Source organism: Manis javanica, chromosome 1 (assembly GCF_040802235.1).
Source record: "Manis javanica isolate MJ-LG chromosome 1, MJ_LKY, whole genome shotgun sequence".
Lineage (NCBI taxonomy): Eukaryota > Metazoa > Chordata > Mammalia > Pholidota > Manidae > Manis > Manis javanica.
This window is the reverse complement of record NC_133156.1, coordinates 20,879,934-20,903,089: the sequence shown is the minus strand read 5'-3', so window position 1 is coordinate 20,903,089 and position 23,156 is coordinate 20,879,934. Positions and strand designations below refer to the sequence as shown.

At 39.0% G+C, this 23,156-nt stretch overlaps 1 protein-coding gene and 1 long non-coding RNA gene across 3 annotated transcripts in view; one reads left to right on the top strand and one right to left on the bottom strand.

Moving 5' to 3' along the window:
* Positions 1-1,540: 1,540 nt before the first annotated feature.
* UFM1 (ubiquitin fold modifier 1) lies at positions 1,541-9,739 on the bottom strand. The gene is made up of 6 exons (XM_017650091.3): positions 9,608-9,739; positions 9,482-9,538; positions 7,275-7,332; positions 4,905-4,944; positions 3,659-3,691; positions 1,541-2,286 (listed from the first exon to the last, which is right to left on the bottom strand). Coding segments are annotated over exons 1-6 (258 nt in total). The 5' UTR covers positions 9,610-9,739; the 3' UTR covers positions 1,541-2,218.
* A 155-nt stretch (positions 9,740-9,894) lies between these two features.
* LOC108390822 (uncharacterized) overlaps positions 9,895-23,156 on the top strand; it is a 38,129-nt gene continuing 24,867 nt past the window's right edge. For both annotated transcript variants that reach the window (XR_005059623.2, XR_001851602.3), the window contains exons 1-2: positions 9,895-10,791; positions 18,489-18,607. This is a non-coding gene — a long non-coding RNA (uncharacterized lncRNA). The remainder of the gene's footprint in view (positions 10,792-18,488; positions 18,608-23,156) is intronic.

Below are 23,156 nucleotides of genomic sequence, written 5' to 3'. Positions count from 1 at the left end.
AGATTGGGTGAGTCAGAACTTCAGGAGTAGTTTCCAGGAATCTGTACTTCTGGAAATCTGTAATTCTCTAGCTGACTGTGATAATGAATATGGGATATACTAGCATACACAATTACCATAATCTTTGTTTTTCCGGAAAAATGACTGGCATTTGAAGTACATATCCAATTCTAAGATCTATGGACATTAATTAATTATCTTCTGACCATTTTTCTTTTTGGCTACATTTGTTATACACTAGGTCAACAGGTGGTTTGAATAACAGCTTTAATAATAAAATAGATAATATAACTTATGGTATAAGAAAATGCATTCTGGTATTTATTATATACCAATAATGCATTTAAACTAAATTCTTCAAAACATTCTGCATAAAGAACTTATAGATCACACTTAATAACAAAATGTCTAGCTCTTTAAGAAAACTTTCAATTTTATTACAATAAAACTACCAAAAAAAATTAAATTACTTTATGGTAATTTATGTAACACAGCAGACTGTGCCAGAAAAGGAATAGGGGGCTATCCAAACAAAAAATTCAGGAATGGTATTCATAAAGTTCTGGTTAATGACATTTAATATTGTTAAGGACCAAGGATCTTTGAGCATCAAATTGTTTATAAAAATAACCTCTCCAAACATCAGATGTGTACTTTCTACCTCACCAAAGACTTTTTTCCTTTACAATTCAGAATCCTGCTGATCATCTGTCAAATACATCAACAGTATCTGGTTTAATCTTTAAACTTAACTACTAATTTCACCTTTCAGAGGCTGACTCTGTTGCATTTCCTTCTCACCTTTTTTCCAGTGAACCTAGGGCCTACAGGGAAGACACAGAAACATGCTTAGGTAAAAACTGGTCTCATAAACACTTTTGAGTTATTCAGCATTTATTTGAGCTTACATTTCCAGGTTTACGAAGAGCCAGCCAGATGTAAGGGCAGCCAGACACCAGGCCGGAGAGCCCATGGGGGGCACAGCAGGTACAGCCCCAGTTCCCAATCACTATGGGCCTTCGTTCCATCTTTCAGGTTTCCTTGGTTATGAAATCTTCTCTTCTGCCTACCATCCTTCAGATTCCTGGTAAGGGGAGTTTGGGAGCCTCGTGTCCACAAAGCCCACACCTCTCTGAGTGCCTTCTGCTCCTTAGGATGTCAAGTTACTGGTCTTTCCAACACTCCCTCCACAGAGCGCTTGCCCTGTCGGCTTTTCCTGAGAGACTGCTTCAGCTTTCGGTTCCCCTTCGCTGTTCTTTTCTTTCCTCCCCAGTAGAAGCCTAGTCACCTGGGCTTTCATTTCCAGGCTTCTCACTCGAGCGACTCACTTTCACACCTCCTTAAATGTTGGGTCTTCAGTAAGTATAATTAATCAGCATTTCCAATTAGCATTTCCTTCAGCTTTGTTTTGAACTTCAGATCTCCTTTACATTACACCCTGCATGAATGCTATTTAGAAGCATTCTCAGAAAGACAATGGTTTCTTGAGTACTCCTGTTTTAAAGGTTGTATTAAAAGAGACTGATAAAGGAAAGCATAATTCAACAAAAGATGCTGCAACTTTTATTTTCAATTCCCACCATTACAAGCACTGAATTCTGCAAGATCACAGTTAAAATTCTTCGGTGTTGGATATCAGTTTTAGACATAAGGGCTAGATCAAGAAATTCAATTTCTGGCTTTGATATTAATGTTTGGGTGAACACATGAAATTTGAAACTTAAGAAAACGCTAAATGATAAAAAGTTAAGATATTAAGTATTCATTGATTCAATAATTAAGAATTCAACTTTCCCGAGTACGTAGGTCGGATGTTATCAAGCAAACGGCTATGTATATTCCATAAACCTTTAAAAATTATAATTAAAAGATGAATAGGAAGATAGAGTAAATTATTTTTTAATTTTTCCAAATGTTCTCAGAAAGAATCATCAGAAGCATCTTCTAGATACAAAACAGAGTCAGATAACCCACTGACCCCAAATGAACGACAGGCCTGTGCTGAGAGGCAGCGATGAAAGGCTATGACCCTGTGGAGACGGCACCCTCAACACCCAAGCCTGCGCACATGAAGAGTGTGAGCACAGAAGGGGCAGAGTTGCCTTTCATTATTTCATCAACCACTGGGGTTTTCACAGCACTTTAAATGCCTGACTGCAAATTCCAACAATACCAATATTTATTTTGAAAGGTAATACTATGTTCCATATAGCAGATATTAACAACTTCCAACACGATCTCTAGGAATAATTCGCAGTTCTGAACCGTGCTTTAGGAAAACATTTCCTGCACAAACAAACAAAACATAAAGTTAGGTATTTAAAAAAGCAACAAGTTATCTTAACATCCCAACAATGATCATACTCAACAAACTAGAAAAGTAGGTACAGAAGCTCAATCATCATCAGAACCCAATTATATGCCTTTTACGGTGGGTTCCTGTTCCTCTCACATCTTTGCAACCCGTTAAATAAGCCACTGAACAGTTTAAGTACACTAACCGCAATGCTAACAAAACACTCTGCAAGTAACGGTGTAAATTAAGTTAACCAATACTTGCTTTAATATACAATAAAGTGCCTAAGGACAGAAAAAAATAGTTAAGTTTAAATTACCACAAGTGACTGATATTTAGAAACCCAACCTGACCTATTTTCAAAAACTCAATTGCCTACTGAGTTTCTCTTCATGCCCATGAAAAGCACAAATTCAACTTGTGAGGATCATGTTACAGGCAACATGTTAGAGGAAGCAGGGATTCAAATTAACATAAACCATGAACATTTCTAGAATAAGAAAAAACAAAACTTGTATTTAAAACCCACGTTTAAAGGCATCTATGCAATAAATACCTCATGATTTTCAATGATTAACTTTTAATAAAATGGTACGTACATTAAACTGCTGATTAAAGTGACAATAATTTAATTATAAATCCTTCTTTATTTTCTCTCTGATTGAATTTCAATCCTATGAGGACAATGTAATTTTGTTGTAATACAGAGGTACTTCATAATAAACATAACTACTGCTCAAGACCGAGGTTACTCTATGTGAAAACATGCTTAATTTCAAAGCATTATAATTAGGTTATAAGACAAAAAGGATACATCTAAAAATATTTAAAATGACCTGTTAAAAAGTTTCTTTTTACCCTACCTGCTTCTTAGGCCATCATATATAGCATCGTATAATGTCAAGCCTGAAGCTCTGCGTGTGAATGAAGTCCCCTGAAATCTAAATGGCTGTACCTCTTTAAAGTAATGGTAACGGGTGGCACTTCTTGAATGCCTACTATGGACAACACAAACTCTTAAGCACTCTACAGGTACCACCTCACAACTCCCTTATGAAGTAGGTCAAAATCATCATTCCCTTAGGTGTACAATCATGCCTTCAGATTTTTTGTTACATATATTAATTCAGTACCTTTAATGCTTATTAGTCAGGTTTTCTTTCTTGTAGCCAAAAGCATACATAACTGATAAATGTAATGAAACAATTACTCAGACACACAGGTAAAGACTGTTGTATAATCCCTAAAAAACTATTATCCTGGTCAAATCCTATCCAGTCTAATTAGAATGAAGGCAATACTGTTATCAGCCGCCTTAAAATGCCCCACCCATGCCTCCAGGAGTCTCTGATCTGTACTCACCAGCAGTCTGTGCAGGATTTATTCCTATTCCATCTAGGAAAGAAGTGGAAAAATCATTTAAGTTATTTCTAAAGTAAAAATGGTTTAATAATAACCAGAGATTTGCCGCTGACAATTTAAAGTTCAAGAACACAAAAGACAACCTTCCAGGTAAATGAGCTGTTGGAATGTTACTATTACTCATTTACACATGCTGCACTGGACACGACCACTTGTCAATGCAATGATTCTGATAAATTTTTTTTTTTTTTTGAGAGGGCATCTCTCATATTTATTGATCAAATGGTTGTTAACAACAATAAAATTGATTCTGATAAATTTTACAGAGCTTTTTATTCTGTTATGTCACGCAGTGAAAAATAAAGCCAAAAGCACCTTAGCGATGTCACTGAGCATTCACGCACATATACTCCAAGGTGTAAAATCTTGAGGTCGAGCCAACAAAATCTTTAAAGTTCCAGTGACACTTGATAAAAGTTTACCCAAACACTTTGCTAACAGCTATTCAATCATGAAGCTCAAACTTTCCAGAAAGTAGGCAAGCTTTCTTCCAAGAGAGAAGCACTTGAGTGTGACAGAATGCAGAATGATTTAGAAGGACAAAGTCTGTCACATCACCTGCACGTTAAGCCCATCTTCTCTTAGCCCACACTCACTGCACACGAGCCACCCCGTCGGCACCCACAACTAGCACTTCGTATTCCAGACAGACAGTGAAGCCCTCCGTGCGGTCTTTACTCTCCATCCGATCTCAGCATTTTCTCACAGGGATTGTTCCAGCACACTTAATTAGAGGTAGTATTCTAAGACAGTCAATTTAAATTACGTATCTCATTGAATAAAATCCTCCTTATTTCAAGTCTCTAAGAAATAGTTCTCTATCTGGAGAGCAATAACACAGTACATTCTTGCTTAACTTCCTATTTTCTAAATGCCATTTACCACTTACTGAAAACAGAATCAAAAGCCAAAAAACCTTGTTGAACAAAATTATTATTTTCAGTAACAATTTGGCATAAAGCAAAAAAACACAAGATATTATAAAGTGGTATTCAATACTGTAAGCTAGTAGAGCAACTGAAAAGAGCTAATTATGGACAATAACTTCGACTTAGTGATCACAATTATGTGTAGCATTTACACTGACATAAATTTTGAGGGTTTTTGTATTAAAGTCAATTTTAATTAATTTTCAAAAAATCAATTTCTTTAGCTCTGAGGTAATAGGTTTAAAATGAATTCTTACCATTGGTAATAATTGCACTGGTTGCTGCAGGGACTTTAAACTAAAAGAGAAAAAAATTTTATATAAGCAAACTCTACAAAGGATGGTTGGCAAGCATGGAGAACATGCAATACATTCTGCAATTCTAAATGTGAGGGTGAGCAACGCCATCAGAGAACCATAATCTGCTTTATTTTTAAAGAACACTGTTTCCTAAATATTGCATTTCACTGTATCTAGAACACTATGTATTGTAAAATGCACCTTATTTTATGCACTACAAAGAACAGAAGAACTTTGGGAATAAATCTAAGATCAGATCAATGTTTACTCCTTCAAACTTTCACCACGTATCATTTCTGGCATAGGCAAAAGTCAAAGGAAAACAATAGTTCAGAACATTCCTAAATTTTGTAGACAAGACTTAAGCTGAAACAAATGCTCTCTTATCCTTAATGGGAAGCCAACCAATGTTCACATTCCTTATATCCTCCTATAATGCACTGCTGACAAACCTCACAGGATTACGAGAGTCTAATCATGCCACTAGGAAGGAACAGTCAAGTTCAGATGACGTCAACGACACAACGCTGACTGCCACATGGCCAGCAGTGAGAGGCAGGCAGCACTCCACTGATCTGCGTTCAGAAACGTAAAAAACCTGTGTTTTCCGAATCAATGAAACGTATGAAACTTACTGGTAGCTAAAAAGTAGAATTCTTCTCTTCGTGCCCCAGAGACCAGCAGCTGTCAGAGTATTCATGTCCTCATAGTTCATTCACCTACCCAACATTTATTAGGCACTCATACACTACAGACTGCCCTTATAGACAGTATAGTTGAATTTGTGATCAAATAAGTTGGGAAAACACTAAGAGAAACTAGTCTTCTTTTCAAAATCTTTAAATCTGCTAACATACTTAACTCCCAGAAGGAAAGGGTGAATGAAGTATTTCCCAGTTTTTTGCCACTGATCCCAGTTTTTCAAGGAATTTTTTTTTTCCTGGTGGTTTTAGTGGATCAGGGAAAAGTACTGTGGGAAATGCTTTTCCAATGTCACCGTGTGAGAGGTACTCACTGTTGCCTGAAAGTCACAACCTTTCTAAATATGTGACATCCAATCATGATTCATAATAGTTAAAAGCCACTTTAAAACTTTAAATATATTGTGTGAAGTCTGTTTCCTATTGCATGTCTGTCATGATTTTCCTTTATTTTCATTAGAAGACCAAGATCACAACATCACAATGACTTTAATTTTTAAAGGATACATTATAACTATAAAACAGTAACAGTTATTAATCAGAGTGTGAACGGATCTACTTCTTAAACTGAACTTGTGGGTCTCCTCTGCCCCAGACTAGGAACACCTGCTCCAAGGGCTCTGTGCAGCCTCAAGTAATGGTGCTGTACTCAGATCTGCTTCCCGTCTCTTTTTACTTTCTACATGAAGAACAGATTAAAAGTGACTGTAAAACAAGTACGACAATTTTCAATTTAATTCTTAATGAGAGAGAAACGATGTGAATGTCCCGACAACACTTTGAGGAGCTGAGAGCGCTGACAGTTGGGGGATTTTCCACTGATCACATAAGTTCTTAGTTACTAAAATTATTTTTCTGTGACTATAAACTTTGCTGAAGATTCGGAACCAAAACATTTGGATTTGGGTTACTCTGTACCTGTAGAGAACTTTTTTTTAGCTTCATGAAAGTTTAGTAAATGCTATTATATTTTTACTCAAGCTACTTCAGATAGGAAGAACAAACATTAAATACTCCAATTTTATAGGTTAAGAAAATTTGAGGACAGAGAATTTGAGAGCCTTGCTCGTGTCACTCAGATCATTTTAACACAATTAAACAGGAGCTCTGTGACCCAAGTCACACTATGGTGCTCTCCCAAGTGTCATAATCAAGCGTTTGCTCTATGGATGCTTCTGGTAATTCTGGGTGGAAAATTTTCTTAAAAACAGAAAACTCAAAAATGTTTTACAAAACTGGACACTTTTAAAAACAATATATTTTACTGGCAGTCCACATATTCATACAGAAGATTTGAAAAATAAATATATATACTGTGATATGTTGATGTTTAAAAAATTTTCCACATTATTGAGCATTTTCAGTTTCAATAAAATTTTTCCTTATAATTTTAAATCACTGCACTAAATAGATGTGTCGTTTTGTTTCAGTCATTTTTCTTACATATGTAAGCAGGCCTCAACTCTCACCCCACTTGTGTCTGTAAGTAGGCTTACCTTTTTGATAGCATAAACCAAGTAATGAGCCCACTTGGAAGTGGTGGGTCAAAGGGCATGCAAAGTCTAAAGATTCTGAGATACCCAGCCAAACTACATTCCATACCCATTGCTCCCATTTCTATACTTACTTCTTCTGCTGCAAACTTCAGGACCGCTGTAAAAGGTGTGCTTTCAGGAACACTGAGTCTACAAGAATTAAAAAGAAAATTTTAAAAAGCTGATTTTTTTTAACCTTAAAGCTCTTTTGTCCCTTATTTCCACGTGCAGACCTGGAAAAGCTGTCTTTAGAGTCTGAAGTTTATATGACTGCACATTAACTTTCAAATCAAAAAGGCCATGTATTTTCTCTAGATTTGAATTTGTTCTGTTTGCCAGCTACGGCATTTTGTACATTTGACACTTAAACATAACAAGCGCTCTTACAAAGAATAAGAGCTGAGTTTCTTTAGGAAACTAAAGGATGAGATGAACTTCCTGGACAATTACAGAAACCCTCCTGGAGGTGGAATGCTGGTCGTTAACGGGTGCTGCTTGTCAGAGCGGTGGTCAGGAGCCTGCACTCGCACAGAAAAGGACCTGGTAAAAGGAGTTAAAAGGGCTTAGCTGTCAAGCGGGCAGGAGGGTAGCTGCAGCTTTGATGAACTGATGGTGGTAAGAGGGAGGGGAGAGAAGAGGGAAGTAGGAAGACTAGAAAGGATGTAATCAGAGTGAAAGAGCCAAGGAGTTTTTAATTCATCTTGTATTTAAAAGAGAATGTTTGATCTCAACATTTCTATAACCTCACAGCAATACCAACAGTGAACCTATCAACAAACAAAAATCCTGACATCTCCCAGAATAAATTTAAACTGAAACGTCCTTTCTAGAATTCAACTTTTTAATAATGTTGGAAACTCAAAAGAACATTTCTCTATCAAAGTGTATGTTTACCTGCTTGACAAGTGAAAAGTGACATTAAAAAGTTAAAGCGTGTTCTCCCACAAATCTTAAGAAATGTTTTTACTAGTACGCAGGTATCAGTTACCATTTAACTTTGAATAAGGAAGACAGCGTTGTCAACTACCTTGACAAACACGTGACACACGTTTTATTCACATACATACCCGTACATAGATACACACACAAACCGACACACACATACACCACGGGATGCCTGTTAACTGAGCTGATGCAATGTTCCAGGCATGCTTACAGAGACTGTGGCTGTCCTCCAGCCCTGCTTCTCCATCTCTGCTTGCAGAGCACACTTACACATTGACAACCAATCAGCATAAACGGAGCATCAAAGATGAGGAGGAGAAAGTCTTTCTGGACTCTGGTTACTCTAATCTTGAGATGAGATTCAGAGTGGAAGCGGGACAAGTGGCTTTTCATAGAAGTCCCGCTTTCCACTGTTACCAGGATGGGAGGCAGAAATCACGGCCTGACAGATGTAGGGGTAGGTTTACGGATGCGGTGATGGAAAGACGAGAGAATTTTACTCTGGCCGACCGAGAAAAATGGGGAAAGCAGTGTGACGGTGTGAAGAGAAATCTTTAAAAAAATTAATGAAAATTAGCAAACTTGGGAAACGTAGCAGCGTTGAGTGATACTTAGCACCGTCATGAATTTCGGGTAAAACCCATCGGCGCAGCTGTGTATGCAGAATGCACAGAGAATACAGTGCTGAGTTCCAAGCCGGTGTTTCACCGAGGGAAATACACTGGGCAGAGGGCATCAGCACAGCGGAGGGTGCTGGCAGCACAGCGAGGGCACCGTGGGCTGCAGCCCAGTCGGGGCAAGGCACGGGGGGGCGGGTCGTGGCAGGTTAAAGAGCAAAGACACCCTGTGACATAAGAGATATTAGAATAAAGCAGTTTAAGAAGAGAACGAGCTCATTAGAGGGTGTCTGAAATGGCACTTCAGCGGTGGGGCAACTGCCGGTGACCTTAAGGTTCGGGGCTGCACACGTGACTGCGGGGGACAAGGTGAAGGTAGGGCTGACCCAGAGCGGAGCTGATGCCGGGGCCGGGGGGCTCTGCCCGAGCCCGAGGCGGCTGGCTGGGCCCAGCGAGGCAGCCGCCAGGTATTGTTCGGAGGCCCTTGGAAGCACTGCTCTTGGCCTCTTTCCCGTGGCTTCCGGCGGCAGGAATGAAACCTCCGGGCGGTGCGGAGGAGCGTGGGGCCGGGGCCCTGCTACGCCGCCGTCCAACGGCTGCGGGTGGGAAACGGTCCGCTGAGCACTGTCGGCAAACCGGACGGAGACCGGGCGGGACGGCGGGGACCCGGAGGGACGCCCCGAGGCCGCGGAACCCCCTCCCCCCACAGCCCGCAGGCGGCGCGCCCCGCTACTCACACTTTGTACGGCAGCCGCGGGTCCGACGTCAGCGTGATCTTGAAGGAAACCTTGGACCTGAGGGAGAGAGGGAGGGCGTCAGGGCCGTGTGCCGCCACGGAGGCCCGCGGCGCCCGGCAAACTTACATGGTGAGGCCGGCCCGGACCCAGCGCTGCCGACCCGCCGCGCCTCAGGTTCCTCCCCGGCGCCGCGCCGCCCGCCTCGCCCAGGGCCACGTCTGTCTCCGCAGCCCGGGGACCTCACATGGCTGCCGTCCGGGGCACTGCCTGAAACTTGGCCCGAGTTTTCGGGCTCGGAGGAGCCTCCGGGTTACCAGTAACTCCTGATTTTCCCAGTGTTCCTCTGAAACGAAAGCACGGGTTGTCTGGAAACAGACTTTTTTCTAAACGCGGTATTTGCTCCCATATTTTCACTCAGGCGATACCAGCGAGGGCCTTGAGGGTAGGGCCTAGGACCCTGCTGGAGGGTCGAGGCGGAAGTAAGCGACTAGGAGCGGCGCGCGAGGGGCGGCTGGTGGGCGGGGCCGCGCGCTCGCTGTTGCTTAGGCAACCTGCGCGCGCCGCTGAGAGGCTGGATCCGCACCCGCCCCTGGATCAGGGCTCGTCTGCCTTTCCAGCAACCCAGTCCTTTTTGTGTCACATTTCTCATATTTTTTTCCTTCCCACTTTACAGACTGACAGCTGACCACTTAATTTCAACAGATAGTTTTCAAGCTGGGGAGAAACACAAGATCCTTATTTTGAGAAACTTGCTGTCAAGAGGAGCCGTCCATGACTTTAATAGTGTGTTGGGGGGTCTAATAGGATAAACCAGCGAACGAGGTTGTCGATCCTCCGCCACATTTATCCAGCTTAATAACAAACTTCGAATCCTTTCTATGTGGCAGGCACTAAAATGCTAAACGCTGGGGATGCTGAGTAAGGTAGGTGCCAACCGTCTAGGATATGAGTCCGAAGTTCTTGTATTGTGAGAGGAGAAGACTGCATGTCCTGCAAATTTCATGACACATCTAAGCATCTGTGTTTGGAAAATAAGCATCCTACTCACAATGTGTGCAATGCCCTTTTTAAGCAATATTGCAATGAATAAGAAAAATCGGAAACAGGCAGTAGCATCGTGGGCAGATCTAGTCTTTAGACTGAAGGCGAGACATCTAAGAGAGGAATAGGGAAGCGTCTGCAGTGGGAGCGCTGAAGATCAGCTCCACCTTTGCCATGATTTTTAGCGGACTGTTCTTGAGTGCTGATTCCAACTGTGGGAAAGACTCCATATCCTCATGACACTCATGGTGTTCTTCACTTTTAAAACTGTAAGTCTTGCCATAGAAAAAGAGAGATACAGGCAAATGTTGGCTGAAAGATTTGGGGATCAACAATTACAGCATCAATACCTGAGACCATGGGATTGGCTGGATGACTAAGATCTTTGAGGAGAGAACTACTGATTGTATCTTACCTGGTGTCAGCTAGCTGAACAGCAATGGAGAGATTAGAACACATGCGTATAGTCTGTATTTTTAATTACATAAATATTTTTAAACAGTATTTGCAGGCTGTTATTTATAGTTTTGTTTCTGGTCACGTGTAAAAAGGTGGCAAAATCTTGACGAAGAAACATATTTTTATCAGTTTTTATCATATGTATAAAAAGTAGTGAAGACAGGATTCAACCCCAGGCAGTGTGATTCAGTACTGACATTCCACTGTCTCTTCAGAAAATATATTAATATAATATATCATATCACAATGACAAGGGGAAAACATTGTGTTCCCAAAAGACATTGAGAAGTACTATTCGTTAATGTTTAGAATTTTTTCCACCTCAGTCTAGCTTACCTACCCATAGTTTGTCTCTTCAGACTTATAATTTTATAGAACCTTTAGAATTTCATTTTTCCTGGTACAAGTAAGAAATGATAAATGGATTTATTTACACTCAATAATTTACTTTTTTTAAACTTTGGTAAGGCATTTAGCAGAATTTGGCAAATATAACAAAAAAACCTTATTTACCGAAATGTTAAAAGTACTGAAGCGGATTTAATGACTGTAAACAGAAACAAACTCTGGATTTTAGGAGGTAATAGGCAAATGTAACATATTATGCATTAGAAACCAGCTTATTGATTTGTCTTAGAGATGAAGGATTTCTCATTGATATTAACCTTCCTTCAGCTCGTGTGGTAGTGGTGTGGAAAGCAGAGGAGGCGAGCTAATGGCGAGCAGCCTTGGGGAGTTTTAGGTTTGGACTGTACAGTGCAGCCGAGTGAGTGTTATATTTGGGGCAGATACAAGGGCTTGGCGACTGTTGTCCTAGTCACACTTCATGTGCTCTGGCCTTCTGGCAGCCCCTGGAGCTTACGATCCGTGGTGTGAATGATGTGATTTCGGGAAAGCGTTTGTGGTTGCAACTCCATCAGCCAAAAGAACCACATGAATACTTGTATGTCATCTCAAGTTCTAATGCAGAGATTAGAAATCTTAAAGACCCAAATCGCTAGGTGACAACCTTACCTGTGATTTAAGACATATGTCATGAAGAGGAATTGATTTAGGAAGTCTGACTTGAAGGAACTATTCTGAAATAGTACAGTTATCTAATCTAGATAATCTATGCATTGCTACAGAAATTAAAAGTTTCATGCAACAGTTGTAGAATTCTTGCAAAAGGGATTGACTGCCTGCTGTGACCACGTTGTCACTGCCTGCAATGCGGGATGACACTTAGGAGTCTCTGTTCACCTCAGTGCATTTGATTCTAACCAAAATCTATAGTAATTTCTTTAAAATTGCCTGTTTTTTCATTCATAGCTATTTTTTTTCTTGCTTACTGAGGCATTGAGATAACTTCTATCCCACAAAATTATAAAATTGTTTTCTGTTTGTATGTGTGTTTCTTGTTTTTGGTTTTGCTTTTTTCCCCCTTACTGGCTTAAAGGTGAACTTGTGATGATAAATGAACAGGTCACACACTTGTAATGGGTAAGATTTTTTCTAGAAATATCAGATTATTACAGAAAAGTGGAATTTTTTTCCTGCTCCTTACTATAACCAGGAATATGATCCTACTTCATTTAAAGGAAAATGAAATACTGACCTATCTATGTCCTACCTATTTTGGGTTACTGAATAAATTTTACTCAAAAGTGTTTTTATTTACTACCATCAAAGACAGTCATTATCTCCCAAGAGACTTAGCATATCCTGGTTTATTTATTTATTTAGGTCCTGAGCCCCTGTTGATATGAACTTCAAATTTCTATTATAAGAAATACATGCCTTTCTAATAGAGGTATTTGCCTAATTTAATTTTTTCCTGCCCATTTGTAGGTCTCTTCAACCATAATGCTCATGAATATACCATTTGGCTTTAATTCGATTTTTCGTTGCCAAAACTCTTAAGTCTAAGATGTTTATATCCAACATTAGCCTACCATAACATAAAATTCAAATGTGGTTCATAATACATTAAAATAGTCCTTATGGGAAGTAATATGAAGTCTTTTTTTTAATAAACTAAGAAACTTAAGAGAAAAAAGCATTATCTTAGATGCTAATTGTAATGATACAAACATACTATCGTCTTCCATGTCTCTGGAGTATTTCTTAATCACCAGGTTATGTCTGCTGCACATCTAAGCCAGAACATAAAAACAAACAGAAGCAGTAAGACAGGGGCTTAGCCTATTCCTCTCATTTGTTCTTAGTTGGTTAAGAAGTTTGCTAGGACCCTGAGATCTTTGCTGGTCAAAGTCTGGACTAACTCATAATATGAGGGCTTGTCCTTCATGCTATAGAGGTGCTGTGCTTTCTGAGGTGGTGTTTTCCTTGGGATGCCACAGAACCCATATATCGTCTCTCCCAGTCCCAGACTAAGAGAAAGGACTAGTCTCTCCCATGTCTCCCACCTCTCTGATTTAAAAGGGATTGTCTTTTTTTCCTCTTAACTAAAATTGTTAGCCTAATCATACAACTGGTACAGACTCTCACCAAAGATAAGAAAATGCATTGTTTTCAGGAAGCTTCTGTTTTCAGCCCTGTAGTAAAAATGATACCTTAGGTAATAGAGCACAGCTAGCTTCTTACAGGACAAGGGACAGTTAGAGGGAAAAATAACAAATATAAAATCAATCAATAATCTATCATGCCCCAGATATAAGGGCATAGTTAAATATTGTGAATACTGGGACACATCTTCCACTTCAGAAAGTCTCACTGCTCTAAAGTCACCAAAGTCATTTGGATGGTTTTTGACTGAAAATTACCATTGGGAGACTGGATCAAGATATAGATAGACATAAACCTAGATATATTCACACACTATATGTTTATGAATGTTTGTATGATATGTTTTTTATATGTGTATTAGACACATAGCCACATAAACATGTCCAGGAAAACAAACAGTGTTGTCCTTGAAGTACTACTAAAACCTCAGATGGAAGGATGAAATGAATGGCAGAATCCATAGCTCAAAATGTGCTCATCGATGAGTTGCTTATAAAGGAGAAAGTTTAGGAGCATTCCAAAGCTGGAGCATACAGTAAGAATGGGTAAGGCGGAGCTGTGCAATAAGTGATAAAGCCGGTGATGGAGGAGCTAAAAACGGGACATCAAGTGATGGCACCACCTGCTACCTAATGAGAATCAAGTATAGGTTCTTAGGAGAGCCTGGAGGTATTAACCTGTGGACTGGGAATACCAAAGAACAATGGAGAGACGTCATGCTCAGAAGACCTGTTCCTGGTGCACCCGATCTTTTGTAACCCACCTCAACCTGCAATTCACTGGAGAAAAGATGCAGCAAGTAAATAAAGCACTCAGAAACAGTCTAAACTGAAATCCTAAAATACACAGCAAAGATTTGAAAAAGATGCACCAAACTCAGCAGTAGAAAAGATCAAGTTTGAATAAAAACATTTAAGTTGTTCACATGGTCCAGGACTCTCTCCTTAACACTAGGACTCCTGAATGAAGTAAAAAACAATCTTCTTTGGATCAGCATATTTTTAATTCAGGGCACAGAGGTGCTCATGGAAAAAAGAGATTGTAAAAATGACCTCATAATCAAAATTACAGGATAAGGAAACAAGCTAAGATAAGCAAAAATAAAAAAAAAACAAGCCAACTTAGCTCCCAAGAATTTGAAAAGATAGACTAAACAAATGAATTACTTTAATCCTAAAAAGAAGATCTATGCATTATGGAAATGGGTTATTTTGAAAAAGAAAAATGATAAATTCTGAAAATAAAACTACAGTGATTAAAGTGAGATGCTAAAGGACAAGAAAATAGAAATAAAATGAGTTGAAATCATAATTAGTAATCTAGAACTTCTACTTCTCATCTAATGGAATAACAGGAGCCAGGTCCACTCCCTTGCATTAAATAGCTATATAAAAGTAGATAAAATATATGAAATAACTGTTTTCAGTTATTGAAAAATAGGAAAAACTGAAAGAAGAGAAACAGGGTAAGGTGTCTGATTGCACAACTTTCTGCTCAAGCCTCAACACATGGAGAGGAATCCAGCAGAGCCCAGTGGTGTCAATGAGCTCAGGAGGCAGAGATCAGAATTCAAGGACTCAAAGTCCCTCAGACCTGTAGAGGGTCTTTCACTGAGTCCTGGTCTCTAGAGGAGAGGAAACGAAAAGTGTCAGAAATGGTGGCTATGCACATTCCATAATATACTGGAAGAAAATAACTGTCAGTCTAGAATTCTATACCTATAAAACTTTCTTTCAGAAAGGAAGGTGAAAGACTGTTTTTTCAAATAAAAAAAATCTGGGAGCTTTCATGGCCAGCAGGCCTGCATTGTGAGAAATACTAAAGGAGGTTCTGATGGCAGAAGTAAGATAATACCAGATACCAGTGTGAAATGTGGATCAGCGCAAAGGAATGAATGGTTCCAGAAATGGCGGCTATGTGGATAAATACAAAGCCAATGTGTCTAATATCATCAGACTCTTTAAAAGTCAGTTGAACAGCAAAAATAATTTAAAAATTAGATGTTTATAGCATATGCAGAAGCAAAGTATATGACATCATTGGGACAGTGAGCAATAGCTGGGGAGTGAAAGTGTAGGACTCTTTCAATATAAATGTATAATATTGCATGAGAGTAGACTGTGATGAATGAAAAAATGTCTATTGCAAACACTAAAACCACCACTAAGCCAAAATATAAATGAATGAAAATAGCTAAAAACCCAATAATGGAAACACAGCATAATCATAAAAATTTAATCAGTCCCAAAGGAGGCAGGACAAGGGAAAATAAAAACAACAACCAGATGTGACAAATGGAAAACAAATAATAAGATGGTAGATGTAAGCCTAGCCATGTTGCTAATATCGTTGAATGTAAATGTTCTAAGCACTTCAATAACAATGCAGAAATTAAGAAAAACCTCCACTGATGATGAAATGGGAACATTTGAGATCACTATCCAGATACCTGCCTTAGAGTATGTATCTCCTCACATAAAGGAAGGGCTAAATTCATGTGTAAGGCTATATAACCCTAACATAATGCCATTAGCTCATGAATGTATTTTAAGCTTTTATTTGGGAGGAGGTAATTCAAGTGTTAGAGAATAAGAAATCTGAAGAATTGGAAGGAGCGTGTTTGTTGTTTTGTTTTACTGTGATAGCCAGCATCCTAGGCTCTTAAGGATTGGGCGATGATCATTTTTATAATTTTAGATTTTGCCTGTAGCTAAGCAGGAAAAAAAAAGAAATGGCTCATCTGTTCCATCGTTGGAATACTTTGCAGATTGGTTGACTCCTGAGGCAAGGCTCTTGACTGAGAATAGCTTCTAAACTTGAAATGTTTTGGATTATTGAGAATTTCTTGACCATCTACTTAGCAGGTAATGGGTGAGAGATTTTTCCCAAAGGTCTTCCTTTTATTTGTAGCAGAGTAAACAGATTAAAACATTTGGCTAAATAGCATAGTTTAGACTAAATATATATGACATAGGATGAATTTGAATTGATTTTTATTCTAGGAGCTGTGGAAATGTGGCCTAACATTCCAATATTAGGAATATAAGCCAAAATTATTTAAATTTTTGGCTACAAAGTACTAACTGCTTTTCTTTCTAACACTTTCATATTTTCATTTCCTTAATTTTTATCTTTCTTGAATAGCACAAAATTTCATTTCTTACTAGTTCATCTGTCCTGAAAAATTCCAATATGATGTATTACAATTCCAAATTTTTTCTCTCAAAATTTGGAGAAAGTTTCTCTCCACTTCAGAATCCTAAAATGAATGTTGTGTCTGACAATATTTGGTGTTTTAAACTAAGGTTGAGGCTAATGTTTTTTCAGAGATGTACCAAATTATTCTAGCACCACTTGCTGAAAACAAAACAAATTGAGTGAAAAGGAAAAAAACCAACTTTGCCCCATTGTATTAACCTGACAGTCTGTTTGAAGATCAAGTGACTGAATACGTGCAGATCTACTTATGGACTCTCAGTCCTGTTCTTCTGTGCTGTTTCTATCCTTATGCCAGGGACACACTGTCTTGATTACTATAGTTTTAAAGTAATTCTGAAATCAGGTGTTGTAAGTACTCCAGCTTTATTTTATATTTTTCAAGATTGTGTTCACTATCTAAATGCTGTGGGTGTCCATGTAAATTTTGAATTAGGTTGGAAATTTCAATAAATATCCCACTGGGATTTAAATTGGGATTGGACAGTCTTAAAAGGAATGTGGGGAAGATTGGTATTTGAGTAATATTGACTCTTCCAATCCATGAATATGGTATATTTCTCCATTTATTTAGGTATTTAAAAATTTCTATCAGAAATCTTTTGTAGTTTTTAGTATAGAGAACTTTCATCATATTTTTGGTATATTTATTCCTACATGTTTTGTTTTGATGTTATTTTATATTTCATTATTCAAATATAATTTCCAATTTCTTGTCGCTAATAAAAATTGTTCTTTGTATATTGAACATATAATGTGACTTTGCTAAATTTACAAGTTAGTTCTAGTAGGATTTTTGTTTTGGCAGATCCCTTGGGATTTTCATATAAACACCATGTCCTTCATGAATAAATACAGTTTTACTTCTTCCTTTATAATTTTCTTTTCTTTTCTTTTTCTTTTTCTTTATTGTTCTGGCTAAGACCTCCCATAACATGGTAAATAAAGGCACTGATGGTGGACAGTCTCACCATGTTAACAATCTTAGGGGCAAAACATTCAATATTTCACCACTGACTTTGGTAACACTCATAAGAATTTTGTAAATACATTTTATCAGATTGAGAACATCCCTTCTGTCCCCATTTAAAAAATAATTAGGTTGAGTAAGTCTCTTGCTATTCCTAGTTGCGGAGAATTTTTTTCCCTGAATGGTTACTGTTTTTCCTGCCTGCATATGATTTTTCTCTTTTATTCTATTAATGTGGTGAATTACATTGATTAATTTTCTAATGTTGAATCAATCTCTCATTCCTAGGAAAAGCTCTACTTGGTTACGAGGTAGCACTCATTTTATATTTTGCTTGATTCAACTTGCTAACATTTTATTGAGGATATTTGAGTTCTTGTTCACAAAGTAAATTGATCAGTATTTATTTTTTTCATATCACGTCCCTGTTAGACTTTAGTATCAGGGTTATTCTGGCACCCACCAAGCAAATAAAAGTGAAAGTGCACATTGAACATTGAGTCAATTTTGACAAAGCCATATATTTCTCATATTAGACATCTAATTCATTTTGGTTTTGCGTTTAAATAGTTTTTCATGTGTTGAAAGTCCCACTTTTCAAAAGTATGTCATTTAAATTATTCTTTATGTTGTGCAATATAATCCAAGTAGCTCTTTTTCCAATCTAAAGTAAATGAAGATTTTTGTTTTTACAATTAAGAAGTTATGTGTTTTTTAAGAATAAAAATATATTGGAAATTTGTCTGAAATACGATGACTTATCTTAAAATATGCCTTGAGCTGCTTTTTAATATGTAAACCTTAATCTTTAAGTTTCCTGAAAAGAATAATGACAAATCAATAAGCGACTACTCAGTGAGAAGATTCACGATGAAGCAGATTCCTGGGACTCGCTGCCACCGGATCCAGGATCCATCCATCCCAAGCACAGTGTAAGTGCATCCATCCCAGTGTACATTCCATTCCTGGCCCTGCCCTGCCCAGTGGCCTGGGAGCTCGCATTTACGTGCTCTAATTTATGTAGTCCTACAGCGAATATATATCTAGAACTTTTCTCATCCAAAATAGAAGTATGGGAACCAAAGATAAATTCAGGATGTTGGTTGTAAGAGATGGATATGGCTGATATACATCAAATACTCTGTGTGTGTGTGTGCGCATGTGTGTGTGTGTGTGTATACACACACATACCCATGCACGTGCACACGCACACACACACAGAAGTGTAGACATTAGAAAAGCAAGCCAATTTGAATTGATAAATGGAAGAATTTAGCATAGAGAGATTCTATATTACTTAATGATGGAAAATGTCTAGTTTTGCTGTAGTACACTCTGAAAAAAGCATATGTGATTCCTAAAAAAAGAACAGAAATTGACATTTTCAAAAACCAAGAACAAGGGAATGAAGGAAATGATTACATGACTTAAGTATTCATATTCAGTCACTATTTTTCATTCTTTCACTCGTACAAGAGAAAACTTAGCACCTACTCTGTTCAGTTTTTGTGCTGATATTATGAAAACACACACACACACACACACACACACACACAGAAATAGGAACAAAAACAAAGCTCTCTTTATTTTAGGTGCCTGTCAAGAAAGCACTTGAGCAACTGATTACATAGCTTCCTCTATATTCAGAATAAAATACAGAATTTTATATGAGATAAGAACGGAAAAGGTTTCATGGAGAAGCTCATGTCCAGAAGCTTTGATCTTCCTTACAGTAAGTGTAGGAGTTTTGTTCATTCTTCTCTTTTAAACATAACTATTTGATAGAGATACTGATACAGTATGGTGTATACATTCATAGTTTCTAGTCTTTCTTATCATAGTCTCTAAAAACTGTTAAAATTATATATTAAGCATAGGCTTATGGAATAGTTCTGGAATGAAAACCATGAAATATTAAATAAGGTTCCTGACATTAAAAATTACTATTAGTTAAAGATTCAAAACATACACACCGCCCTTTAAATTATGGACCAGTTATCATAGTTTGACATTACGAAGAATCTCTCTCATCTTTTCCCTCTTCCTGGATTGCCTTTTTTATTTTCTGTTCACATTTACTTGTGAAATTGTTTCCATCCATCAAATTGAGAGAGGTGACTGTCACTCTGCGCAGGGTTACAGTGCTTTGTGTCAGCGGTTGCTGCCTCCAGAAAAATCATTCTCAGACAATATAAATGTAGTGCATCCATCTCCCCTTCCTTCCTGCGCCTTCCATCTCATTTTTTTCATGCTTTTTGCTGACTTTCTCTTACAGTTTTCCTACTTATTGTCCTGTCTTTGAGGAGCGCCATACATTTCCTGCTTTCATTTTTGCTACTCTCATTCTTTAACAAGTGTGTGAATTTCATTCTAGCCTTCTGCCGAAACTCTTCTCCTGAAGTGCAACAATGATCTGTTTTACTTAGGACTTCTTTAGTTGCAAGTGACAGGAAAACTTTGCCCTGGACAGAAGCTCTATTCACCTAGAAACTATATGCACAGTTAGAAGTGACCCTAGCTATATGCTCCTTAAAAAACAAGAAACAGAAAAACTGCAAAGCAGGGTTAAATGTGTTCCCTCTTTGGGTGACTCTTGACTTCACAATTAACAACGCCTTTGCAACTTTCAAACCCCAGAGATCAGAGAAGCCCCATTTCTGAGCGTTCCTGCAGCAGTACCAGGAGGAATCCCACTGGCTCAACTCCGGTTGTGTATGAACTTGTTTCTGAACTGCGGCCAGGGTCACACTTTTAGGGATGAACTGAGAGATGGAGTAAGTGTTACTCGTAACCACATGGATTGATAAGAATTGTTACAGAGTGTGGAAACTGTGGGCCACCAAGGAAAAGGATCCATGCAGGTGGGACCATTTATGCCGATGGTTTCCTCTCGGCCGCTCCTCTAAATCTCTGTCCAGTATCCACACCACTGACCAAATCGACCTTGGAAACATTTTCCATTGCTTCCTGGGACAAGATGATTTTTGGCTTTTATTAGTCTCTCCTTGACAGCCTCCTCCTTATTTTCTTTCTCTTGAACTTATAGACAACACCTAAGGGTGTATCCTTGTACGTCCTGCATTTATTTCTAGCTCTGAGGTTCTTATCTACACCAGATAATTTCTCTTATCAACTCAGTGCAATGACTGGCCAACTGTCAGCATTCTGTAACTGCCCAGTGCCGGCCCTCTTCGTTTCTAAGTGTAACAGGCTCTCTCCAAACAAATTCAAAAGGAATTGATTCAAAAGGGAAGTATCTCCCTTTCCTCACGTCTGCCTCTCTTTCTCTAATTTCTTATCTCACTGAGAAAAATTTCCCAACATCCTTCCGTAAGGAATTCTCAAGCGATTTTTAGGAATACTCTCCCTTTCCGCTAAGGTCAGGAACCTTCACTGCCACATCTGACTGGGGAGGGAACGGCTGATGTTGCCCGGCAGGGCTGTATGAGCTTTGTTTTAAAACGGTGAGTCCTTTGAAAGTAGTTTTTAAAACAGGAAAGCCGTTTGTGACAGAGGCCGGCAGGTGGAGGATGTGCATGAATAAAGGTACTGGACTATTTGTTCTGTTTAGAGAATTGCTGTTATTTCTATGAGCAAAGCACAGGCTGCAGGTGGCTGAGGCCAAAGCAGCAGGCAGGGAGCTAGACCGGGAGCCGCGTGGGCCGCCCCGCAGGCGGGGGGGAAGTGCTGGAAGGAAGCGTGCAGTTCCGTGCGCGCCCCACGCAGTACCTGGGAGCAGAGCGCTCCTCCCGGGCCCCGCCTCCCGCTCTCGGGGCACTGCTGTCACTCGCTTCCATCCGCGTGCCAGGCTCACCCACGACCTCGTGATGTTTTATTATTAATTTACACAGGCAGTTATTTTTGAAACCAAGAATAATAAAAAATGCCGTTTTATCTTCATTTGCCTTTTCTGATGTGCTCTTTCTCTGTGTACATCCAAGCTTCCGACCAATACTCTATGCTGTTGGTCATGGATTATTACGCTTTAGAGACGGGGAGTGGGGGTGGGGTGCAGAGCGACCATCACGTGGGGAACAGCGCAGAGCCCCGCTGCGGACGCAATTGGACACCTGTCCCCCGCCGGAGGGCGGCGGGTCACAAGAGGGCTTGACACACCCAGGACACATTTTTCTCTTCAATCTACCTGACATTTGTACTTGAGCACAAACAAGAACTCATTTAGCATATTCAATTTCCAGAGAGAAATTACTTTGTCCTGAAACAATGTGAGGGTAAATGTTACTCTTGCCCCCAGCACCAATTGCTTGCAAGCTGAATGAAATAAAAAAGGAATGAAAATGTAGGCATAGGGTCATTATCATAAATTCAAGTATCATAGAGAACTGATGTTCTAAGACTTGAGGGGAAGGAGGAAAATGTCTTACAGGGCGGACATCGCTAGGAGGCGTTTAGAACTACTCAGTCACATGAAATCTTGGCTCTGATAATTAGGACATTAGCTGCCTAAACTTTTGTGTCTTAGTATCTTCGTGTTTCATTTTTTTCTCACTGTTAAAGAGAGAGATAATTATAATATACCTTGAAGGTTCATTGTGAGGACTTGTATTTTTGTTAACAAAGAAGGAAAGAAGGAGGAGAAAGGGGAGAGAGAACTGTTTTTCATCATCCATTTCTTTGCCTCTCTTCTAGTGCACTGATTTTTCTGTTTCTTATTTAAAAGCAAAAGTTGTTTAAAAAATTAAAGTGATGTCCCAAAGCAAATGAGGTGCAGTCATATTTCGTGGAAAAATGTGTAACTCCACGAGATTCATGAAACAATTCTCAATACTGTACAGAAACCAGTGCATTGGGTTTTTATTAATTGAGGACATGGCTTTGGGAATCTTGTTAGTTATCACTTCTATACTTACTTTTAAATTGTTGGGGGGTGGGCATGAAGGATCTATGAAAAGAATAAAAAATCATTGGCAGCAAATCCACAGAAAATAGTATATCATTCAAACAAGAACCAAATTATCTTGCATCCACATGACAGCTGCCTGAAATAAGATTCTGTGCTGGCAGTGAAGGGGGTTCAGAACAAGCCTCCCTAAAATATGCCATTTGGAATGTGGACTATTTTGAGCTGAAGGCAATCAATATCCTGTAGGCTCAAGGGAAGCTTTTGCCCTTTGACTACCTAGAGACATCCACATTAGGGTCTTTCCCAAAACAAAGGTTGTTACCAGAGATAAAATTTGTCTGACTGCCCCTCTGCGTGGTAGGGCAAACACTCAGTCACTGACACCCGCACTGCTGACACCCACGCTGCGTGTGGCCCTGAATTGCCCTCCTCCCCTCTGAAGCCCCAGGCCCCTATCCATTCCTAGCTCAGGAGGGCACAGGGCTTCGTTTTGCCTTTCTGTCTTTGAAACTGTTATGTACGTGTGATTCCTGTACAGACCAAGTTAAATTAGATTTTTCTCCATTAATCTCTCACGTTAATTTGATTCTTAGGCTGGTGAGAAGAATCCTCCCTGA